The sequence below is a fragment of the Pleurodeles waltl genome, chromosome 3_1 (genome assembly GCF_031143425.1).
Source record: "Pleurodeles waltl isolate 20211129_DDA chromosome 3_1, aPleWal1.hap1.20221129, whole genome shotgun sequence".
Taxonomy (NCBI): domain Eukaryota; kingdom Metazoa; phylum Chordata; class Amphibia; order Caudata; family Salamandridae; genus Pleurodeles; species Pleurodeles waltl.
Window position 1 is genome coordinate 1,317,813,508 of NC_090440.1, and position 23,104 is coordinate 1,317,836,611.

The following is a 23,104-nucleotide window of genomic DNA, read 5'->3' on the forward strand; positions in this document are numbered from 1 at the left end:
TGGATATTCATTTGTAAATGACAGAATGTCTCTTCTGCTCCAAGGGACATGTACAGAATTTCCCCCAGGAATTTCTCTCATTGGTAATATGTTTACTGTATTGTCAATCTGTTGTACATTAGCAATTACATTTGCAGACTCTTTATTTTTCCTTGTTTAGTTTCCTTACCCATCTGCCTTCCCATTTATCTAATGCTCCTGATGTCTGAATGCTCTGGATTAATTCCCTAATATGAATGTTCATTCCTGGTATTCTCATGTTCTCAGTATCATTTGAGTCAGATTCTAACCTGCAACCTCTTCTCAAATGCTTAATTTTCTCAATATCTGTGTCGTATTTTTCTGCCAGGTCTACTAAACTCTGGTGTACTAATCCCGCTTTGTTGGTAATTATTTTGCACAAGAAATGCAATTCATCTTCACTATATGAGTCAATTCTGTGTAATTTAATTGTTCCCTCAATTAATTCCTCGGCTTTTAATTTAAGCCTGGTCAAATGTAATAGACTCCATCCATTTGACTCTCCTTGGTGTGCTATTCAGCCTTTCCAGCCATTCGGTTAATTCTTGGGTTGTCAAACCTTGTAATGAGATATTATTATTACTTAGATTGGGCACTTGTTTTAACGTTAGACTTGGAGTCACTGGGTTCATCAAAAATGGATTAGGACCTATGTCTGGTCTCCCTGAATTATTCGGTTGAGTCCTGGAATAATTCGAGTCCATTAATGGACCTGTCATGTCAAATGTTTGATTCATCTGAGACATGGCTCCTGTATTTACATTTAATTTCTCCATTTGTACACTCGATTTCAAACTTTTCTGTTCACTGCTGTTATTATTTCCCTGAGCAAACAATGGTATCATTAGAACTAATAGAAACAGGGACTGACACCGCATCTGGACTCAGTTGGACGTTTTGATCTCTTGACTACGTTATTTCTGTATTCTGACTTGTCAATGCAGATGTATTTGTCTGTGACAATGTTAACAGGGTGTATCTCTGGATTGTCTGGGCCTGCATTTGGGATATTAAATTAGGTGTAAATTCTATTTGAATCAATGTCGACTTCTGATAAACTTGTCTCATTTGGGAAGCTTGACCTTTCGGCACCATAATACTTGGTGCAGAATTTACAGTAGGAACGTCTTGATAAGTCCTAGGTATAGCAACCTGCGGCACAGGGCCTGAATTGTGGAAGTGATAGGGATAGTACGGCTAACCTGTACTTGGCTATTTGTTGCTTCAGTGGGTGCTGGAGCAGTAGGATCGGCACTAGTACTTAGACTAGTCATATGTGCTGCATATGGTGGGGGACAACTTCTTAATTGCAAAATAAACTCATTATCTGAGTCTTCATCATAGGTCAAAGACTTTCTAGACTCTTGATTTCTGCTCCTTTTCCTCAAAATGATACCAACCCTTCTTCTTGGCATTCTGTTTGGCATTGCTCTCGTTCTCTTGTGGAATTGCAGGAAACATCCTAATTCCCTTTAGAGTCTCAGTTCACCATAATTTCTACTCACTATCTCATCTCACCTCAGCTAATGTTTTCTCAGCTTTTCTCATTCTCCTCTCAAATTTCTGTTGCTGTCTGGACACTAACTCCCAAACAGCTAAAGCTTCAAATTGTGCAGGTCTTGGAGTAGGTTTTGAATCGTACAATACTCTCCTCAAGTTCTCTAAGATTCTCAAATTAAAGGTTCCATAGGCCGGAAATGCTAAGCTCTCTCCTTTCTCTTTCTCTTTATCTTTACACCATTGTTTTAACCAAAGACGATAAATGCAGGTGTGCCTTCTGGCGGGGTAATTTCTCCTATTCTGACTGGAATGAATGCGTCTCCCCTTAGGGCACTTTTTAATGCTTTGAAAAATTTCATTTTCAGGTTTAAGCTATGCTTCAATGAAATCAGGAAGTAAATTTCAATCCCAAAATCCTTTTCGTTTGCCTTTCTCAACCAGTAACGCTTCACTGTTGTCCTCCAATCCGTTTGCGGCTTTTCTCACCAACCAACCTACCCCAGCGCGGACCTAGTGACATCACACTCCCATGTACAGAGGCTAACAAAGCCCTTCGGCTTGTCTTTCTCAAATCAGATCCACGCCAAACTAAATGCAAATATCGTGAGCACTAAAGAAAAATCAACACCCCAAACTCTGTGTACTACAGGTAGGAAACACAATCACTTCGGAAGCCTTACTGAATTTTCAACTGCGGCTTTTAGCTCTAACAGATACTCGTTCGATCTCCGTTTCCCTGACTTGCATGCAAAATTCGACCAGCAAATTGTACCCTTGACTGCTCATTAGATCCTCCTGGTTCACTTAGGAATCACCAAATCTCTGTCAAAACTAACACTCCTTTTTAACCCACACCCTGAGTTTGTCAACCACGTCCAATAGACCTATTAAACAGACAAATTACAACATCAACCAAGTGTCTTCTACACATGTTCAATAACCAATACTCCAGAGCCTTAAACCACGCAGGGTCCCTATACCAACAACCATGTTGGCAATTTTTGAGCACAAAGGACCACACACACAAGTGAAGTTCGACGACTTCCTTACATACACCCTTTGGAGTACGTACACTCCCTAAACAACTACATTGGAGGACTCAAACTCCCCATTACTCACAAATTCACCTGCGATTCGCTTAAGCAGTAGTAGCGCAAAACCTATTTCTCTCACAAATCGCACTAGGAACGCTGAGAACATCTTCAAACAAGCATTGGCAAAACCCAAGTTTCAGTGAAAGTCATCAAATGGTATCTGTCCATTAAAGACATGGTAATCTCTTTAGGGGACATAACCTTTCGTTTCTGCTACTAGAACTAAAGACTACTTAAGGAGACAGAACCTCCAATTTTGTCAGTTAACCTGAGACCCTGGCACTTTCTCAAGGACTGGAACACCATGGCAGCCCATTTAAAGAAACCCAACCATTTACTTTATTATCTACAACTGGGAAGACATGGCGGCCTCCTGAGGAGACATAACAATCCGTTTCTGCTACCAAAAACTGTGAGCGTTTCTTATTTGGTCTTTGATCATTTCTTTATAAGGGGACGAGTTAAAGGTTCGATGGACCTTTTGACTCCGCTAAGAGAGATCCACCATGGACAGTACCATACATTCAATAAATCATCATCAGTCATTGAGTCAGTAAACTTGAACACACCATGGCCATGTGGCCATGAATAACCACACCTTTTAATAAAGTTAGAAATGTATTTCACTACATTACAATGCTAGTTTCATGTTACTCAATCTCAGCACTAAGTGATAAGCATATACAAAAATACAGGCTGACCAAACCTGAAGAAGAATCTCAATTTAGACAACATGTTTATCATTAAACATTTAAGGGTTACTGTACAGATCAACAACAACAATAACTGAGTGAAGGAAATAGCATACATTTGTTAACAGATTAATAAAAGCAATGCTTTGTTTTTAACAATTATTGTAACAGGGACACACTAACTCACCCTCTAATTAGAATAGGATGTAAAGGCTTTGTGCAAAAAAGAAAATTGACAAAAACATATTTTGGAAAACTTCTGGCTAGGGCTCTAACAAAATAGTGGTTGGTACCTAAAAGGAAAGAACAAAAAACTGTGATTAGGACCAATGCATTTTATCATACCTCCCCTTAATGGATCAGTTGGCAGAGATGTCTTCGTCAATGGGACATCAGTCCGGTCTTCCTTGCGCAAGGAATGAAGGGCGTTAGTTCAGTCAAAATGGGCTTTAAGCTAACCAAACCAATTAAGCAAGGGTAATAAGACTAAGGGAGACTGAAGGATAGCAATAATGGCAATAACGATAGCAACAGCAATAAATGGCGGTAAGAGAGAGAGAAAGAAAAGCCAGCCCTCCCCAGTGGCAGTCTAGATTTCAAATCCCAAAAGTAGCTTCTAAACTTTACATTGGTCAGTTCCTCAAGGTTTCATAACAGAACGAATAGGATTTAGTTTTTAAAGTGAGATAGAAGTTGACAGTCTTTCACACGTTTCTCTCGCTCCCATCTCCAGTTTTGTCCGGTGACAATTTGTTGCAAATCATAACTTCAGTAGTAGGACCATTGTCATGTCCTGTGAACAGTAGTTTCTCATGCATGAAAGATACAATTGTATCAAAAGTTAGAGCATAACATTACAGCAGCAGGTTCTCACAAGAAAGTTTGAGGAATCAGTTTGTTTAACATCGCAATGCACCGGGTGAACGAAGAACAAACGTGAATTCTGTTGAGACAGAAGAATATTCACGAACATTTTTTAATACGTGAAACTTGACATGAGACCTTCTCAAATAGCCCCTTCCTTTCTTCTTTGTTTATGCCCATTTGGTTTTAGAAGTAAAAATTTCATTAATTCTAGTTAATATACATCACAAATACACATTGATGATGTATGTGCACACTATTTCTTTATGCAGTTAATTTTCATTAATATGTTGTACACATTATGGCTGTCACAAACATGGGCACATTTTGCCAAAACTGTCGATTTCACTTTTATGAGCATAATACATGTTAATTTGGCATGGTTAATCATTGCAATATTTATTAGTACTTTATTAGGCTTTCGCAATAGCTGCAACTCAGTCAGTGCATACCTTTTCTCATCCTTCACTAATTAAAAGGCTCTCAGTAATGACGGATGTGGCGTCGCACTGATTGTTCAGTTGCATGTACCCTAAAGGTCGCAATATACTTTATGAGTTTGCCTTTTTCTTCTACTGTTTTATTTCCAGTAATGTGTCCCATTGTGCAAACTGACCTATTTCTGGTGCATCCGAGATCCCATAGTGCGTATGAGTCATTGCTGTGTTTCTTCAGCAGTTGTACAACAAGGTTAAAAGTAAAGAGTACAGCGCCTTGTCGCATAGCAGATTGTAAGGTTATTTCATTTCACGCACAAATGTGCATTGCTTTCTTTCTTGAGTGCCTCAGAGGCTTTAATCTGGAGCAGATTTCATTCTGAGTGAGCCTGTTTGAGTGCAATTTTATTATTTTTCGGTTATACGTTAATACTTTGGAAGGCTAGAAAGAATAGGAACGCAGACTATTGTTCCCTGTGTATATGAGTAATTTCTTCAACCCACTAATGACACACAAAGGACCTAGAGGGAGTAACTGGAAATGTATTTATATGAACTGCAGGGACAGAGTAAACCAGGTAAAACAAATTCACTAATGTGAAGGTTTTATGTCAATGTAACTGTTAGAAATGGGGTCTCTAGTTGGCAGAGGAATACACCCTTGTCCAGATAGGGACTACAATCCTAGTCAGCGTAAGTCACAACACAATCCAAATTATCCTGTGCCCATCCTCTGGTAGCTAGGCACTGAGCAGTCAGGCTTAACTTAGAAGGGAATGTGTAGAGTATTTGTGAAACAGTGAAACACCACAAAAATACATCACATAGGTTTAGAAAAATAGATAATATTTATCTGAATAAAATAAGGTAAAAACGACAAAGATCCAATAAGCACAAGATGAAATATCACTTTTAAAAGTTCAGAGACTGCAAAGGAGAAGCATGGAAAAATAAGGTGTTGCATTGGATTTACTGGTGCGGCACGGACTACGCTTTGTTTTTTTCACGGTGCAAGGGGTTGTGTCGTTTTTCAGGCACGCAGTCTCGGTTCCTCACTGCGATGCAGGAGTATTTTGATGCTCAGGGACGATGTGTTGAAAATCCTTGATGTGCTGGGAGAAAGAGCAGGCGCTGCATCAATCCAGTAGGCGATGCATCAAAATTTCTGTTGCAAGGCAGGAGCTGCGTCAAAGTCTACTTTAGGAAGATGGTGCTGCGTTGTTCCAGTTGGCAGTGCAGCAATTTCCCAGCTGCCATGCATGCTTTGCACCGATTTCTGCAGACGTTGCACTGATTTTTGACGCACAAGGATTTTCTTGAAGAGGTAAAGTCTTTGTTGGCCCTGAGACTTCAGAAACAGGAGGCAAACTCAAACCAGGCCCTTGGAGAGCACTTAAGGAGGAAGGCAGAGTCCTTCCAACAAAGTCAGAGTAAAGCAGGGCAGCAGGGCAGCAGAGCAACAAACAGGGCAGCAGACCTTCTCAGCAAAGCAGTACAGATGAGTCATTTGGGCAGCCAGGCAGCTCCTGACAGGGTGCAGGTATAAGTCCAGAAGGGTCTGATTTAGTGGGGTCAGAAACCCAGTTTATATATACAAAAATGCCTTTGAAGTGGGATTAAACTTCAAAGAGTGGTTTTGAATTGCACACATTCCCCTTTCAGCCCACTCCTGCCTGCCAGGATCCCTGTGGGCGGTTATCAGTCCTTTGTGTGAGGGCAGGCCACTGGCCTCTGAAAGGTAAGTGTGAGCCCCTCCACCCTTCCTTCCCAGGAAGACCCATTCAGTATGCAGATAAATGCAGATGTGACTGAGTGTCCTGTGTTTATGGCTGTCTGGATGTAGTGCACAAGGGGAGCTGTCAACCAGCACAGACCAGATGTGGATTGGAGACAGGCTGTAAGGCACAGATGGCAGTAAGTGCAGAGAAATGCCCACTTTCTAAAAGTGGCATTTCTAAGATAGTAATATTAAATCCAACTTTACCAGTAAGCAAGATTTTCTATTACTATTCTGACAATAATAGACATGACATGGCTACTTCTTCCAGATCCGAATCTAGCACTTAAAAGTGTATAATAGGGCGTTCTAATGCTTGTCTGTGAGAGGATCAGGCCTCACAGTAGTGGGAAAGCACCCTGCTCTATGGCTTACCTAGGGCCTATGTTAGGGGTGACTTATATGTAGACTTATGTGTAGAAAAATGGGAGTTTAAGGCTTGGCAAGTAGTTTTAGATTCCAAGTCGAAGTGACAGTGAAACTGCACACACAGGCCTTGCAATGGCAGGTCTGAGACATGGTTAAGGGGCTACTTATGTGGGGGGGGGGACACAATCAATGCTGCATGTCCATTAATAGCATTTAGTTTACAGGACCTGGACACATGTAGTGCACTTTACTAGGACTTGCAAGTAAAATTGCATATGCCAATTGGGTAGGAACCGATGTTACCATGTTCAGGGGAGAGAACATATGTACTTAATCCATGGACAGCAGTGGTAAGGGGTGCAGAGTCCTAAAACCAGCAAAAACAGTGCCAGAAAAATGGAGGAAGGCAATCAGTTGGGGGTTGAGCACCCTAAGGCTGTCAGGACTAACTTGTGTCTCCCTAGCTGAAAGTGGGGAGAGCTACCCAACCCCTTGAAAGCTCTCTTCACTAAGGCGGAATAATCTGGGGAGAACATCAGCACTGGCGTGGTCAGTCTCCGGGTAATGGTCCACCGTAAAGTCCACTCCCTGTCAAGAGTTTAGGATTTTCAGCCTCATCTGCATGAGCCATCTGAGGGGCCTGTTGTCTATCTGAACTCAGAAGTGAGTCCCAAACAGGTATGTTCTCAGATTCTTCAGTGCCCAGACTACAGCAAATGATTCTCTTTCAATGGCACTCCACTTCTGTTCCCGTGGAAGTCACCTGTGGCTAATGAAGGCTATCGGTTGGTTTAGGCCCTCCTCATTCAGCTGTGCTGACTGCCCCTGTGCCATGCTCTGAAGCGTTGGTCTGCACTATGAATTCCTTGGAGTAATCAGGGGTCCTGAACAGAGATACAGTGCGCATGGCTTTCTTGAGAGAATCAAAAGCTTTCTGACAAGCTTCTGTCCAGATCACCAACCTGGGCTGCGTTTTGGAAGTCGTCTCAGTTAAGGGGGCCACCATGGTGCCATATCCCTTAACAAATCTGTGGTAGGAACCAGTGAGGCCTAGGAAGGCCCTCACTTCAGTTTGAGATTTAGTTTTAGTTTTCCAGGCCATGATTGTTTCAATCTTGGCCTGGAGGGGCTGCACCTTGCCACCTTCTACTGGGTGTCCTAAGTACACTACGGAACCCTGCCCAATCTGGCACTTATTGGTCTTGATTGTCAGTCCTGCCTGTTGCAGGGCCTGGAGCACCTCTTGGAGGTAAAACAGGTGTTCCTCTCAGCTGGCACTGTAGACTGCAATGTCGTCCAAGTAGGCAGCACAGAATGCCTCATTACAAGCCAGGACCCTGTTAACCAACCATTGGTAGGTAGGAGGGGCATTCTTCAAGCCAAAGGGCAACACCATGGACTTGTAATGTCCCTCAGGGGTTGAACATGCTGACCTCTCTTTTGCCCCCTCAGGCAAGGCAAACTGCCAGTACCCTGATGTTAAATCAAAGGTGCTGAGAAATTTGGCATCGCCTAGTCTGTCAATTAACTCATCAGCTCAGGATGGGGTGCGTGTGAGTCTTTCTTATGGAATTGAGACCTTGGTAGTCCTCACTGAACCTAAGTTCTGATTTGGTGCCCGGTGGGACAGCCTTTGGTACCAATACCACTGGTCTGGCACAGGGACTATTAGAGGTTTCAATCGCCCCTAAAGCTAGCATCTTGGCAACTTCATCCTTAATGCTGGCCTTTACCTTGTCTGAAAACTTGTAAATCTTGTTCTTTACAGGGGGACTGTCTCCTGTGTCAATATTATGGACACACAGGTGTATGAGTTCAGGGGTGAGGAAAAACAGGGAGGAAAACTGCTCCAGTAACTGGTAACAGTTACCTTGCTGATCTAGGGTCAGAGAGTCAGAGAAGTTGACACCCTCCACAGACCCATCACTTTCCTGTTTGGAGAGGAGATCAGGGAGAAGTTCACTCTCCTCCTCCATACCTTCATCTGTCACAAGGAACATGCTGACTTCAGACCTCTCACAGTGAAGCTTCAGTCTGTTTAAATGGAGCACCCTTATGAGGTCCCTAAGGGTCTGGAGGTCCACCAGGTAAGTGGCCCCTTATGCTCCTTTATCTCACATGGGTCAATCCAGCATTCCTGAAGAGCTCTAGGCTTTACTGGTTCCATGACTAATACTTTGTCTCCAGGTTGAAAGTCCATCAGAGTGGCCTTCTGGTCGTACCAGCATTTCATTACCTCTTGACTGGCCTCAAGGTTGCTTTTGGCTTTCTTCCAGAAGGAGTGCATCTGGTTGCAGAGAGCCAACATGTAGCTGACCACATCCTGGTGGGGTTTCTTTGGAGCTTTCTCCCACCCCTCCTTGGCAGTGCTTAAGGGCTCCTGTCAGAGTAGCCATACAGAAGCTCAAAGGGACTAAAGCCTACCCCTGTCTTGGGCACCACTCTGTAAGCAAAGGGAAGGCATGGCAAGAGGACGTCCCACTTATGCCCCCTGGCCTCAGGTAGGCCTGCAATCATGCCCTTCAAGGTCTTGTTGAACCTCTCAACTAGACCATTGGATTGAGGGCTATAGTGTGTGGTGAACCTATAGGTTGCATCACACACATTACACATGGACTTCGCATATGCAGACATGAATTTAGTGCCTCTGTCAGGCACTGTCTTTTGGGGAGCCCCACATGGGTAAAGATCCCCAACAAGGTTTTGGACTCCACCGGTTCAGTCACCATCCTCAGAGGAATTGCCTCTGGGTAGCGGTGGCATGGTCCATAATTACCAGGAAGAACCTTTTGCCTAGGGCTGTCTTGGTGTCCAATGGACAAATGACATCAACACCCACCCTTTTAAAGGGGGGTACCAAATACGGTAAGTGGGATCAGGGGAATCTTCAGCTTTTCCCCTGACTTCCCACTGGCCTGGAAGGGGGCACAGGACCTGTAGAATGTATCTGAGGCTGTCCTTATTTGGGGCCAGTAAAAGTGGGTGACAAGCCTGGCAAAGGTCTTTTCTTGCCCTAAATGTCCTGACAGGGGTATGTCATGAGCCAAACCCAGTAGGAAGGCCCGCTACCACTGAGGGACCACCAGCCATGGACCGTGTGGTCATACAGACCCACTCAGGCAACCTATCATCTCCAAGTGATACCTGAGCTGTACCTCCCTCCAGGTAGTGTGCTCTAGGTCGTTGCCTAACAGACAGTCTACAGGCACGGCAGGACTCACAGCTACTTTCAGAGTACCAGAGCGCCCCCACTCATTCAAAGGGAACCAGAGCCACTGGTAGATGGCGCTCTCAATTGTCAGCGACTATGACTTGGTGGAATGTGTTCGGTAGGACCTGCTCTGCTGACACCAGCTGACCCTTGATAGTAGTCATTCTAGCTCCTGTGTCACACAGAGCCTCCATCCATTAATGGTGGCCCATTAATACCCATTAATGGTGACCTACTGCCCATACTTAGAAGTATTGGCAGGCATGTGGGCTTTTGGCACCATATCTGCAGCCCCCAGGGACACTAGCGTTTCCACTGTCTACTCCCCAAAACTAATTGGGACTCTCTCCTTCACAACCGCTATACCAGCCAGCCCAGGTGTGTGCCCAATAGTGAGTGCTATGCCCTCTTTGGACATTTTGAGTCACCCTTAGAGTGGCCATACGTGGAGCACTCTGTACATTGATGTACAAACCTCCCTGTCTTATGATCAAAGAACCCTTTCTTCTTAGGATCAGACTGGTACTGGTTACCACTATTCCCTTGGGAATTATTTTGGGGGCCTTTAGAGAACTACTTATTTTTAAGTTTTTCTCCCCCTCTTTCTTCTGTTGGGAACCTCGACCACCTTTGTGGGTGCCCCCCAGATACTTTTTTAGACACTCTGGTGCTTGCCTGGAGGTCCGCATTCTCAGCATGCTTCCCGAGATCAGTCAGCTTACTGTCAGCTAGGTGCTGGTGCAACTCTGTCAAGCAAATACAGAGCATATGCTCTCGGGATTAAATTGCACAACCCAACATAATCACTGACTTTGTTGCCCCACACCCAGCCATTCAGTGCCTTACTGGAAAAATCAATAGTTTACCCAGGTTTGGTTGGGGAGCTTGCTACTGTCCCTGAACCTTTGGCAATATACCTTTCAGGGGTCAGTCCAAATTTGGCAATCAAAATGGCTTTCATGGGAGTGTACCTGTTCTGGTACCAAACATCTAATGTCAGAAGTGTGTCCCTCCCAAGTAGGCACATGTTCCCACAGACCCGCCCCCAGTTCTCTACAGGAATCCCATGTGTCCTCAGTGCAACTTCATAAGCAGAAAACCACTTCTCAATGTCATCTCTCACCACATAACAGGGCATCACATCCTTCGGTATATGAACCTTCTTGTCTCTATCAGGTACTGTATGCATGCTGCCACTATCACTGCTGGATTCAGACTGCCTAGCCTTGAGCTCCAGCTCTTTCAGACTTAGCTCATGAGCCAAGATTAGTTTCATCTCAGCTAAGGCTCCTTCAGCCTCCCTTTCAGCTCTCCTCTCCACAGCCTCTATTTTTAATCTTGCCAACTGCAGCAGGAATGGTCTCTCCTCCCTCCTTTCCTCTGCGGTCAGACCGTGACTTGAGACACTCCTCCCTGGTTTAGCAGAGGGCACAATTCCATGGGTAACACCCCCCACTGCTATTGGCAGCTCCTCAGGAGAGCCATCTACTTCCTCCCCTCAGCTCATCATGCTCTTGTGAGCAGGCTTCTGCCCAGGCCCTCAGCGCCTTTTGGTGGTACTCCTTCTTGGAGGCTTCACTGGCAATCCCTCCTGCTTAGCCAGGTCAAACTCCCCAGCTCCACTTTTGGACCCAGCCAGAGACATGATGTATAGGATTGATCAAATAATGTCCAGCAGGGAAATTGCAGCAGAAAGAAAACAAATCAGATTGACCTTTAACTGTGGGTAGGTAGTGTACATGTAGCTATTGTATGACATTGCACAAACACAAGTCCTATCCTAACCGCTGATCACCAGTGTTATAAATGGGGTCTGTAGTTGGCAGAGGTATACACCCTTGTCTAAATAGGGACCACAGTGCTAGTCAGGGAAAGTCACAAAACAATCCAAATTATTCTGTGCCTACCCTCTGGTAGCTTGGCACTGAGTAGTCAGGCTTAACTTAGAACGCAATGTGTAAAGTATTTGTGCAATAAATCATAGTCACACAGTGAAAACACAACAAACATAGATAACACAGGCATAGAAAAATAGATATTTATCTGAATAAAATAAGGTAAAAACAACAAAGATCTAATAAGCTCAAGTTGAAATACAACTTTTAAATGGTTTAAAAGTGTCTCAATCCTTAGAAATCAATAGTTGTTTCTTTGTAACACACAGTACCTCGGATGCTTAAAAAATAATAGCACACGGAGACCGCAGAGGAGGAGATGTGTGGAAAAGAAGGTGTTGCGTTGGATTTTCTGTTGCAGTGAGGTACAGACGATGCGTCATTTCTTTCCATGCTGCAAGGGGTTGCCTCATTTTTCAGGCACGCAGTCTTGGTTCCTTATTGTGATGCGGGGATATTTTGATGCCCAGGGATAATGTCTTGAAAATCCTTAACATGCTGGTAGAAGTAGCAGGCGCTGAGTCAATGTGGTAGGTGATGAGTCGCAAGGTTGGCGCTGCGTCGACTTTTAAGTCGGGAAGTCAGTGCTGCTTCGTTCTGGTCAGCGTTGCGGCAATTTCTTAGCCACAATACAGACTTTGCGTCAATTTCTGCAGACGTGACATTGATTTGCGATTCACAAGAATTTTCTTGAAGAGGTGAAGTCTTTGTTGGCCCTGAGACTTCAGAAACAGAAAGCAAGCTCAATCCAAGCCCTTTGAGAGCACTTCAGGAGGAAGGCGGAGTCCTTCCAGCAGAGACAGAGGGCAGCGGGGCAGCTGTCCTTCTCAGCAAAGCAGTCCAGATGAGTCCTTTGGGCAGCAGGCCAGTTCTTCTGACAGAGTGCAGGCGTAGGTCCAGAAGTGTCTGAGACCCAGTTTATATACCCAAAAATGTCTTTAAAGTGGGGGAAACTTCAAAGAGTGGTTTTGAAGTGCACAAGTTCCCCTTTCAGCCCAGTCCTATCTGCCAGGGTCCCTGTGGGGGGGGTTATCAGTCCTTTGTGTGAGGGCAGGCCACTGGCCTCTGAAATGTAAGTGTGAGCCCCTCCATCCTTCCTGCCCAGGAAAACCCATTCAGTATGTACATGAATGCAGGTGTGACTGAGTGTCCTGTGTTTATGGCTGTCTGGGTGGAATTCACAAGGGGACTTGTCAACCAGCACAGACCAGTCGTGGATTGAAGACAGGGTGTAAGGCGCAGAAGGCAGTAAGAGCAGAGAAATGCCCACTTTCTAAAAGAGGCATTTTAAAAATATTAATATTAAAACCAACTCCACCAGTAAGCAGGATTTTCTATTAACAGTCTGGCAATTCCAAACAACACAGGGCCACTCCTTCCAGATCAGAATCTACCACTTAAATGTATATTAGGGCAGTTCTAATGCTAGTCTATGACATGAGCAGGCTTCATAGTAGTGCAGAAGGCACTTACGAGTTTTTCACTACCAGGACATGTAAAACACATAAGTACAGTCCTAACTTTTACCAACATAGCACCCTGCCCTATGGCTTACCTAGGGCCTACTTTAGGGGTGACATATGAAGACAAATGGGAGTTTAAGGCTTGGCAAGTCGTTTTAGATGCCATATCAAAGTGGCAGTGAAGTTGCACACACCCACGCCTTGCAATGGCAGGCCTGAGACATGGTTTAGGGGCTAATTATGTGGATAGCACAATCAGTGATGCAGGCCCTGTAGTAGCATTTCATTTACAGGCCCTGGGCAAATGTAGTGCACTTTACTAGGGACTTGCAGGTTAATTAAATATGCCAATTGAGTAGGAACCAATGTTACCATGTTTAGGGGAGAGAGCATATGCACTTTAGCACTGGACAGCAGTGGTAAAGTGCGTAGAGTCCTAAATCCAGTAAAAAGTGTCAGAAAAGGGAGGCAGGCAAAAAGTTGGGGGATAACCACTATAAGGTGGTCAGTTCTAACAGTCCCAGTGTCAACAGTGCACATGAACACATTTCTTGCACCTCATTTACAGGCCTTTTTTGGACCACCCCTATTATTTAATGAAGACTGATCCCTTGACTAGAAACTAATAATTTTCAAAGCGCGCAGTTCATGGGCTGATAAAATGCACATTTCCTAGAGGCTGCTGATGTATGCTATTGCAATTACTAGTACGTTTGAGTCCCAATTAAAATGTATGTATTAGCTTGTCCGAAGATGGTCGGTACTGCAAACACAAATCCACTGGTGGGAAGGGGAGGTTTTTATCCTAACCACTAGAAAGCCTTACAGCAGGACAAAAAGCCAGCTCAGTCACTCCGGAGTCCAACCCAGTCAATGGCATCCTACCAAGTGGCTTATTACGTACCATGCTGAAGTTTAGCTTTCTGACCCGGTATCCGTTTACTGGACCCAACCCTTTCAGTAATGTGTCATCTGACCAGCTCAATAAATACAAATACTTTTTTACTAATGCTTTGTGGTTAGATGAGAATTCTAGGTGTTTAGTTTAGTAGAAGTGTCTTAAGCAGTGAACCTACCACCAAACTCACTGCACCCCTGTTTTTCCTTTTTTTTTTTTTTGTGCCGCAGATGGGGCACCCTCAGTACCATTTGGGGCTCTTCCTGAATGTGCCACATGTCTTTTGCTGAACCATTTCCATCTTCTTTTACTTACAGTACCCCATGACCGTTCCTGTGCTCCTCACTCCTTCCAGCTAATTTAAAGGCAGAGCTTTTACTGCATTTCCATTGTATTTAGGGGCTTCAAAGCTTTCTGCATGTAGAGAGCTATTGGATGAGAAAAACCGTGTGGCCTGCAGATGACACATGAGATCGGGTCACTTGGCAACCATGAAAATTAGAACGCCTAATTTCTAGTTGGGAATAAAAGGTGCTCTTGTTTTATTCCCCAAAACATTGACAATTTGGATGACAAACCAAACATTTTGGGGGAAAATACCACTACAAAGAACGACTACAAAGAGATTGGCTCACATATTAGTGCAGAATAGTTCGTCGGAGAAGTGACAGTCCTACAAGTTAAACAAAGCAGTTACCTCTGGTTTGCCTGTGGGCCCTATTCGGAGATCATTCCTGGTAGCTACTGAGCGTTTAAGGGAGATTATAGACTGTGTGGGCAGATGGGAGGCCCTGTTCAGTCTAGCTGCTCCACTGTCAGCTGGGATTGTTACTTCTACAGCTCTCCTGAATTTTGCTCTCTACAGTCCCAGTGCCCTGACCCCATCAGTGCTGTCGTATGAATTGCAAGAACAACGTTTGAGAGGAAGCTGAAGTTCAGCTGTCACTCCAGCTAGCACCTGGAAGAGGTGGTAACATAGTGTACCGGCCTCACACTTCGCCCATCCTTCAGGCACCGCCTGCCCTCCATTCAATGCGCAAAAGTAGTTCTTAGCTTCCATGCAGCAGCTCCCAGTTCTGACTGTGTGGAGAAAAGGGATCCCCCATGTGGAACCTGGTATCAGCTTTGTCTTGTGTCAGCCTGCCAATGGCTGCCCCGCTCAGAAGCATTCCCCAGGTAGGGAACGGCAGCTCGGCTGTCAAACACTGGCTGTTGTTTCCTGGAAACCGCGTCAGCGCAGACTGCCTCCAAGGTTGCCTATCCTTGTGAAAGGTGTCACTGATTCTACTCCTTGCTGTTACTGGTGCATAAGGCATAAGATATCATCCAGTATTGGGTCTGAAAAATGTCAACAAGTTAATAAAGCATATCACTTTCGAAATGACAACTTTCCAAACAGTGATTAGATTGATCTCAGAAGGGGATTTTCTAATGACACTGGGCTGACACATCAAATGAAATTCATTGTTGTTTAATTAGGCATGGCGAAAGCAAGGGATTTTCTTTCAGAGAAGAGAAGACTGAATCTATAATTACATGTGCAACTCTTTCTTCAGTCACACTCTGCTCCCGATCAACAGTGGCCGAAAGTTCAGGGTCTGATTTAATCTTGCACAATGGTGGTACTTTGGCCTCGACTTCTTCTGAAGCCTCTGGTTCAGCATGTTTTAGCCCACGGCTTGCCAGCCTCTCTAGACTACAATGAAGAAATTCCTATCTCCTAGGAGATTGTCCAAGACTTTCAAAGGAGGCTTTAGTCTGAAGAACCTTCAGAAGGGTGTTCAGATGTAGAACCTCTTCTGCATGTCTGGACAACAGCTGCAAGTCAGTGGGGTTGGAGTACATTGTTCGGGACCAGAAGACTCAGGGAAGAATCCTCAAATCATCAAATTGGCAAGAGCTGGCATTAATTGGCAGATCTCTTCAGAGCTTTGCAGCCTCTATTATCAACAAATCAATGGTTTTGAAGACAGGCAGTCAGGTTGCAAAGTTGTATATTAACAGGCAGGGAACCACAAAATTTCAATCCCTAGCCAGTTTGACCAACAAAATCTTATCTTGGGCAGACGTCAATCTGTTGTCGATTACAGCCTTGTATATTCTGGGTATGATCAGTCTCCAGCCAGACAGCGTCAGTCGAAATATGCCCTCTTCAATAGATTTTCAATTTAGCCTTCAAAAATTCCAGATTGTTACAGGCCATTTCAGTCATCCCACAATCAATCTTTTTGCATCAACAACAAATGCTCTTCTAACATTCATCTGTACAGAAAAGGGAATGTCAAGAATCTTGGGGAGGAGATGTATTAGCAGTCCCAGCCCCTCAAAAGACCCTGAAAGCCTTTCCTCTGATTCCCCTACTCCCGACGGACCTTCAGAGGATTCGGAGGGCTTAAAAAAGTTCCACTCTTCAGGAATATACCAAACATTTGAGTCACTTCTTGGTGTTCAGATATGGGATGTAATTTGTTGACTGAGGATCCTTTTAAGATTTTAAATTTCTTAAGGGACTGATTATCTAACGGTTTAGCACCCTCGACTTGTCCTCACATTGCAAAGCTATCAAATCTTTTAGGGAGCCCAGAGGGGATCTGTCTGTTAATCTTCGTATAGCAAAAAATCTCATTAAATGTTTTCAGTTGAGGAAAGTGGTTATATCCTCTCCATTTGCTTCTGTGGATCTTTCTAGGGTTTTGGAGGGTTTACAAAAACATTTGTTTGACCTTTAGACCAGGCCAACATTTCCTGAGTCGTGAAAAAATTTGAATTTCTTGGTGGCAATAACCTCTGCAAGAAAGTCAGAGGAACTACCATCCTTCTTAATTTTCTTTCTGTACATGAGGTTTTCCCAGACAGTACAGTCCAGTAGATAATTCTACTAGTTTTACTGTCTGCAAATAACTTTTCTTTGACTTTTGATGTAAGAATATCCTTCTAATTTATTTGGAGCAAACAAAATCTTTGTGTTTCCTAACTGCGTTTTGTCTTCTACCCGGCGGCATGCAAGAGGAAAAAAGCCTCTTTTACCATAATGGGTTAGTGGGTGAGGCAAGCAATATCTCAGGCTTATACATCTATGGAGCTAAAATTACCAGGTAAGATCAATCAAAGAGATAGCCACATCATAGCCTGAGGCAGGGGGTGCATCACTATAAGAGGTTTTAGGTTGACTACATGGGCAAACCCTACTACCTTTCTGTTGGAAAAGGCCGTTTTTGCAGGGTTAGCGCCAAACTTTTTTGCCTTCTTCCTCCTATTTTTTTCAGATTCGTTTTTGCTGGTTTATTGTCTCTCTGCAATTTCCCACTGCTGATCAGTGCTAAAGTGCAAGTGATCCCTATGTAAATTGTATTGATGATTGGTTTATCCATGATTGGCATATTTGATTTACTAGTGTGTCTACAGTAAAGTTCACTAAAGGTGCCTAGGACCTATAAATCAAATGCTACTAGTGGGCCTGCAGCACTGATTGTGCCACACACACGTAGCCCTGTAAACATGGCTCAGACCTGCCACTGCAGTGTCTGTGTGTGCAGTTTTAAACTGCCAATTCGACCTGGCAAGTGTACCCACTTGCTAGGCCCAAACCTTCCCTTTTACTACATGTAAGGCACCCCTAGCGTATGCCCTAGGTATCCCCAAGGGCAGGGTGCAGTGTATGTTAAAGGTGGGACATGTACTGGTGTGTTTCACATGTCCTAGCAGTGAAATACTGCCAAATTTGGTTTCACTTTTGCAAGGCCTATCTCTCTCATAGGTTAACATGGGGGCTGCCTTTAATTATCCTTAAAGTGCAGTGTCCCTTTGAGAGCAGTTAGAAATCTGGAGTTTAAGGTCTCTGAATTCACAATTTAAAAATACATCTTTTGGTAAAGTTGGTTTTTGAATTGTTTGTTTGAAAATGCCACTTTTAGAAAGTGGGCATTTTCTTGCTTAAACCATTCTGTGTCTCTGCCTGCTTGTAAATTCCACGTCTGGGTCAGACTGACAGTTGGACTGTTGTGAATTCCCTCAAGACAGTGTCACAAAGGGAGCTGGGGTGTAGCCTGCATATCCTGATGAGCCATCTGGGCTAGAGTGAAGGGAGGAGTGGTCCCTTACACCTGAAAGGGCTGTGCCTGCCCTCACACAAAGCAGTCTCCGACCTCCTGGTGTGTGTTAAGGCCAGGCCTGGGCAAGGCAGGATCTTGTCAACAACAGAGACTTTCCTTTGGAGTTTGCCAACTTCAAGGGCAGAAAGGGGTATAAGTAGTGGACCCAAAACCCCAGACTTTTAGAATCTTTCTGGATCAAGAGGAACCTCTGCCAAGGAAAAGAGCTGAAGAGCTGGAGGAGGAGTACTGGCCCTTTGCTGTGTGTGATTTGCTGGGTTGGCTTGCAGTTGCTACTTCTGCCTTAAAAGAGAGCAAAGGGTGAACTTTGCTGTGTGTCCTGCATTAGAAAGTTCTCCAAGGGCTTGGAGTAGAGCTTGCCTCCTGTTGGAAGTCTCAGGGATACCAAAGACTTCAGTTTCATCTGTCTACAGCATTGGAAACTGTGTGTTTTGTACTGTTCAAGAAGAAAAACCACTGCGCTGCCGCCATCAACACCGCTGGACTGCACCGTGACCTACTGACGCCGCACAGAGCCACACCACCCTGCTTCACACCGCAACCCTGTTCTCACCTACGCCGCCACGGTGCAAGCAACAGATGTTGCTTGCATCGATACCTGTGAGGCCTGCACTCGGACATCGCCTTGCTCACACCGCAGCCTGAGCATCCCAATGCTGCAGCTCCTGCTGACACTGGTGCTGCTCCCTGCACCGTGGCCTGTGATACATGAAGCACCGTCCTGCACCGCAGCCCCGTTCCACTGACACCAGCACCATCGACTCCAGTGTTGTCACCAGGCATCCCTGTCTGCACGTGACCTGTGGACGCTGCACGAAGCTGTTCCGCACCGCTGACCTGGGCCCACTGATGATAGTGCTTCAGCAGCACCTGCACCATGACCTGATGACACTGCATGTCGCTCCGTTCCGCTTCACACCGCAGCCTTGATCTCACTGATGCCGTCACTGAGCCACTGCCTGCACCATGAACTGTGGGCACCGCACGTCGCATCGTCCCCTTTGCATTACAGCCCCGACACCATCCACGCCAGCGCTCCTGACTTCATCAACCCAGAGTTCAATCTGCAACTTGTGTGACTTCAGGGGCCCGATGACTCCCGCTCCGACCTCCGAAACCTACCCCACAGCGCTGCTCTCCGGACCTCATTGCAAGGATCTCGATGCCCTGCATTTCCAAGGTACTGTTTGCTGGTCTTCCCGACACCGTAGCTGGCCTGCGATGCTGCGGATGGCCTGAACTGTTAGATTTGTTGTTCACGACACCGTGATAGCCCCAGACGGAGCTATTGACTTAAAAGAACTGTATTTTTAAGTAATTATTGCTAAATTCATATATTTATTACTGTACTGTATCGTATTTTGGTCTTATTTTAGATAGATAAATATTGGCTGTTTTTCTAAAACCGATGTGGTGTCCGTTTGTAGTGTTTTCACTGTGTTACTGTGTGTTATGTGGAAATGCTTTACACATTGCTTCTGAGATAAGGCTGACTGCTTGTGCCAAGCTACCAAGGGGGTGAGCAGAGGTTATCTGATTGGGTGTCTCCCTAATCCTGACTAGAGTGACGGTCCCTACTTGGACAGGGTGCAAACTGACTGCCAACTAGAGACCCCATTTCTAACACTTTCCCTTACACTGTGAGTTAGATTGGTTTTCAAATGATGAAGACAATTTTGGTGCATCTGTGTTGAAAACAGAAATTAATTATTTTAAATATATTTGTTCAGAGCAGCATATATTTGTGTCTGTGCATTATTGCTTGGCTACATCCTCACAAGTAAGTACTATACCAATGACGATATACGTGGGGGTAATGAACCAATTAATGTTCATTAGCGTTCCTGGAACTCAGTCGTATTAGCTAGCAGCGGTGGCTCCTCCACTAAGGTGGAGGAGTGTCGACCCACTGCTTTATGTAGTGAAGGAAAGGGAAAAATAAAATAATAATAGGGAAACGTTATCATTTTATTTTTCCTCTGGAGCATGGTTAGGGCGGGTCTGGGCTGGAGGAGGGCTGTGTGCACATAAGTGCACATGATGCTTTGGCTGGCCGTGTTGGGCCGGCCAAACAGTCATGCGCACTTTGCATTTCTCCCCCAGCTGTATTGAACAGCCGGGAGGAGAAAATGCACAGGGCTCTACTCCCTGTCTGAGATACGAAGCAGGGCGCTCAGACTAATCACAATGCTCCTGTCATGCTGTTGATAGCAGCATTGTGATTGGAGGGGAGCCTGGAAGCCTGTGTGCTTCTGGGAGTCCGAGGAGGAAGGAGACACAGAACCGTCTCTTCCAAATTAAAGGTAAGTTATTTTTATTTTTATTTTTTAAATTATCAATACCCCTGCCACCCTGGTTGACAAGTGGCCACTACTGTTAGCTAGATGCTCCAGAGCCAACCTCTCTTAAATATTGACTTGATCTACAGGACTGGAGCATGCACGTGGTGCAGACCTTTATTCTACACAACAAACTGTTATCCTGGGCACATGAGCTGCAGATCAAACCCCTCTGTCGTGCACTTCCTTCAAGTAATTGTGCGTGCTCCAGAAGCAACCCCCTACACGTGCTGCAGAAACACCACCTGATCCTCTGAGAAGAGGTTAGAATCAGTCCTTTTCACGTGTGCTAATGGTGCATGTTTTCTGAATTAACCTCTTGACCTCTGCGTATGAACTACGTATGTTGTGTGTTGAGGTTTTGTACAGCACACAAACACACTGTTTAGCAGTTCGTTGGTCTCATGCTGCTTTATGTATTTTTGGGGAGTCAGCTGTCTGTTAATGTAGCATTTACCGATCAGAGGGTCATTTTTAAGGCGTGGGGATGGGGTGGGGTGGGAGAGTGTGGCAGGTCAAACAGTACTTCCTGCGCCATACAAGTGAGTAAAATATGTTGCAGTTTTGAGGTTTCGGGGGCAAGGAGAGTTGTATCTTCACACATTCCAGATAAACCCATGTGAGTGTTAACTGTGCTTGGATTATCCCTGTGGAGTGCTGTGAAGGTGGAGGGGATTTTGCACTTACTGCTCTCCACACAACCTATGCTAGCTGTAGTATTTGACTGTCACTTGTGGGGTCCTGGCAGACGGGCAATGGGCCTTGTGTTGTGCAGATACCTATGTGCTGCATGGCAGTCTTCTTAACGTAGTGTTTATGGTGCGTTTATTTCGAGGTGCTTGCTCCTGATTTTTATTCTTACAGCGCTAATGCGACTGAGCCTACAGGCAGCTAGGTTACAGCAGTCATTTTTTCACCGTTTCTTTTGTTTCCTAGTCCCTGTGTGTTTTTAACTCTTTGGCATTTCCCAACCTGCCATTGCAATGTTCAGTTTCTTTAAATATTATTATTTTATATAAACGATTTGCACATTGTTGAGCACGAACGCTGACATTTACAGGTAAAATAGTTAGGAACGTTTTGCCAGATATTCCCAACTAAAACAGTGCGCTTCAGAATACTTTTTGTTTTGTGACTTTACCACCTAATTAACTAACTGTTTCTTATTTCCTCAGGTCCTGTTTGTTCCAAGGCACTGGTGGCACTACGTAGAATCCATTGATCCACTCACCGTGAGCGTGAATTCCTGGATTGAGCTGGTAATTGCATGGTACTTTACACTACAGTCTGTGTCCGTGGACTCGGCTGCCAGGTGCGAGTAGAGTATGTGCGCACAGGCATCCTAATCACCCACAATGTAATAAGTGTTTACGTGAATATGCATGTGTGGCATTCTGTAGTATAATCCGGCAACTAGTGCACCAAGTTTAGGCCTTCGCAAATATTACGGCCATCTCTCTTTTTGTTTAAGAGCGAAACTGCTGCCTTAATGTGGAAGTTTGCCAACTCCCTGGCATTGAAAGACCTCGAGTTAATGTGCCATGACAATATAAGTATTGTTCTCAGGGAAGTGGCTAGTGTACCAGAGAGCTGCTTGGGGGATCTGCACACGCTGACGTGCTTCATTAGCGCGCTCTCCCATAAACCGTGCCTAGTTACGGCGGTTGGTGGAACAAAGAGAAGGGCTGCTTGCTTACTTTGCCCACCTAGTTAGCTTTGTTGTCCCTCACGCCGTACAGTTTGGAGCAGACATTTTTCTAATGCTAGACATTCTTTCTACACATTGCTCCCCTATTACTACACAATGAAAAGTCTGATCGCCACAGTTTGTATGCGCTTTCCCATTACACAGCATGTCCTAAAATGACCCATCATGGAAATAGCGAGGTTGGGATTAAGAAAACAATGGTTTAAACATTTTCCTTTTTAGGTCGAAGCCTAGCAGAAAGCACAGATCTCTGGTTTTCTAACAACTTCTTGTGGCCATTCTGAAAGTGTCCCTGAAAATGCAGCCTGCCCATTGCTTACCATTGCCTTTTTAGTTTTTAGCTTTTTGCTGGCTTTATTTGTGTTAGGCTGTCCAGCTTCAGTTATCTCCCATGGAGCATTGCCTGTTTACTGTATTCTTCTGAGTGCTGGCTTTCTGTAAACAGGCCTTTAAATCTTGTTCTTATCTTGTCACATTTGCTGTGCATTGAAACACAGAGGTCAAATGGCAGGCTGTCTCTTCCAAGGATGCTTGGTGTTTACTGTTCTTTCTCTAACTTCAAAGTGAGAGAATTTATGTGACAATCGTTTTGTGAAAGTAAAGGCTCTTTTTCTAGTATACAACACAAAAATAACATTTCTGTAAACGAACTGTGCTGATGTTTTAGAATATATCAGAATTAGGAGAGTACAATTGAATGACATTTTTTGTAATTTGGAAGTGT

At 44.6% G+C, this 23,104-nt stretch overlaps 1 protein-coding gene across 3 annotated transcripts in view; it reads left to right on the plus strand.

The window, feature by feature from the left end:
• The window catches only part of HSPBAP1 (HSPB1 associated protein 1), an 832,376-nt gene that overhangs the window by 655,960 nt on the left and 153,312 nt on the right, over nt 1–23,104 (plus strand). For all 3 annotated transcript variants that reach the window (XM_069224670.1, XM_069224671.1, XM_069224672.1), the window contains one exon: nt 21,848–21,931. In XM_069224670.1, the coding sequence (XP_069080771.1) occupies nt 21,848–21,931 (84 nt within the window). The remainder of the gene's footprint in view (nt 1–21,847; nt 21,932–23,104) is intronic.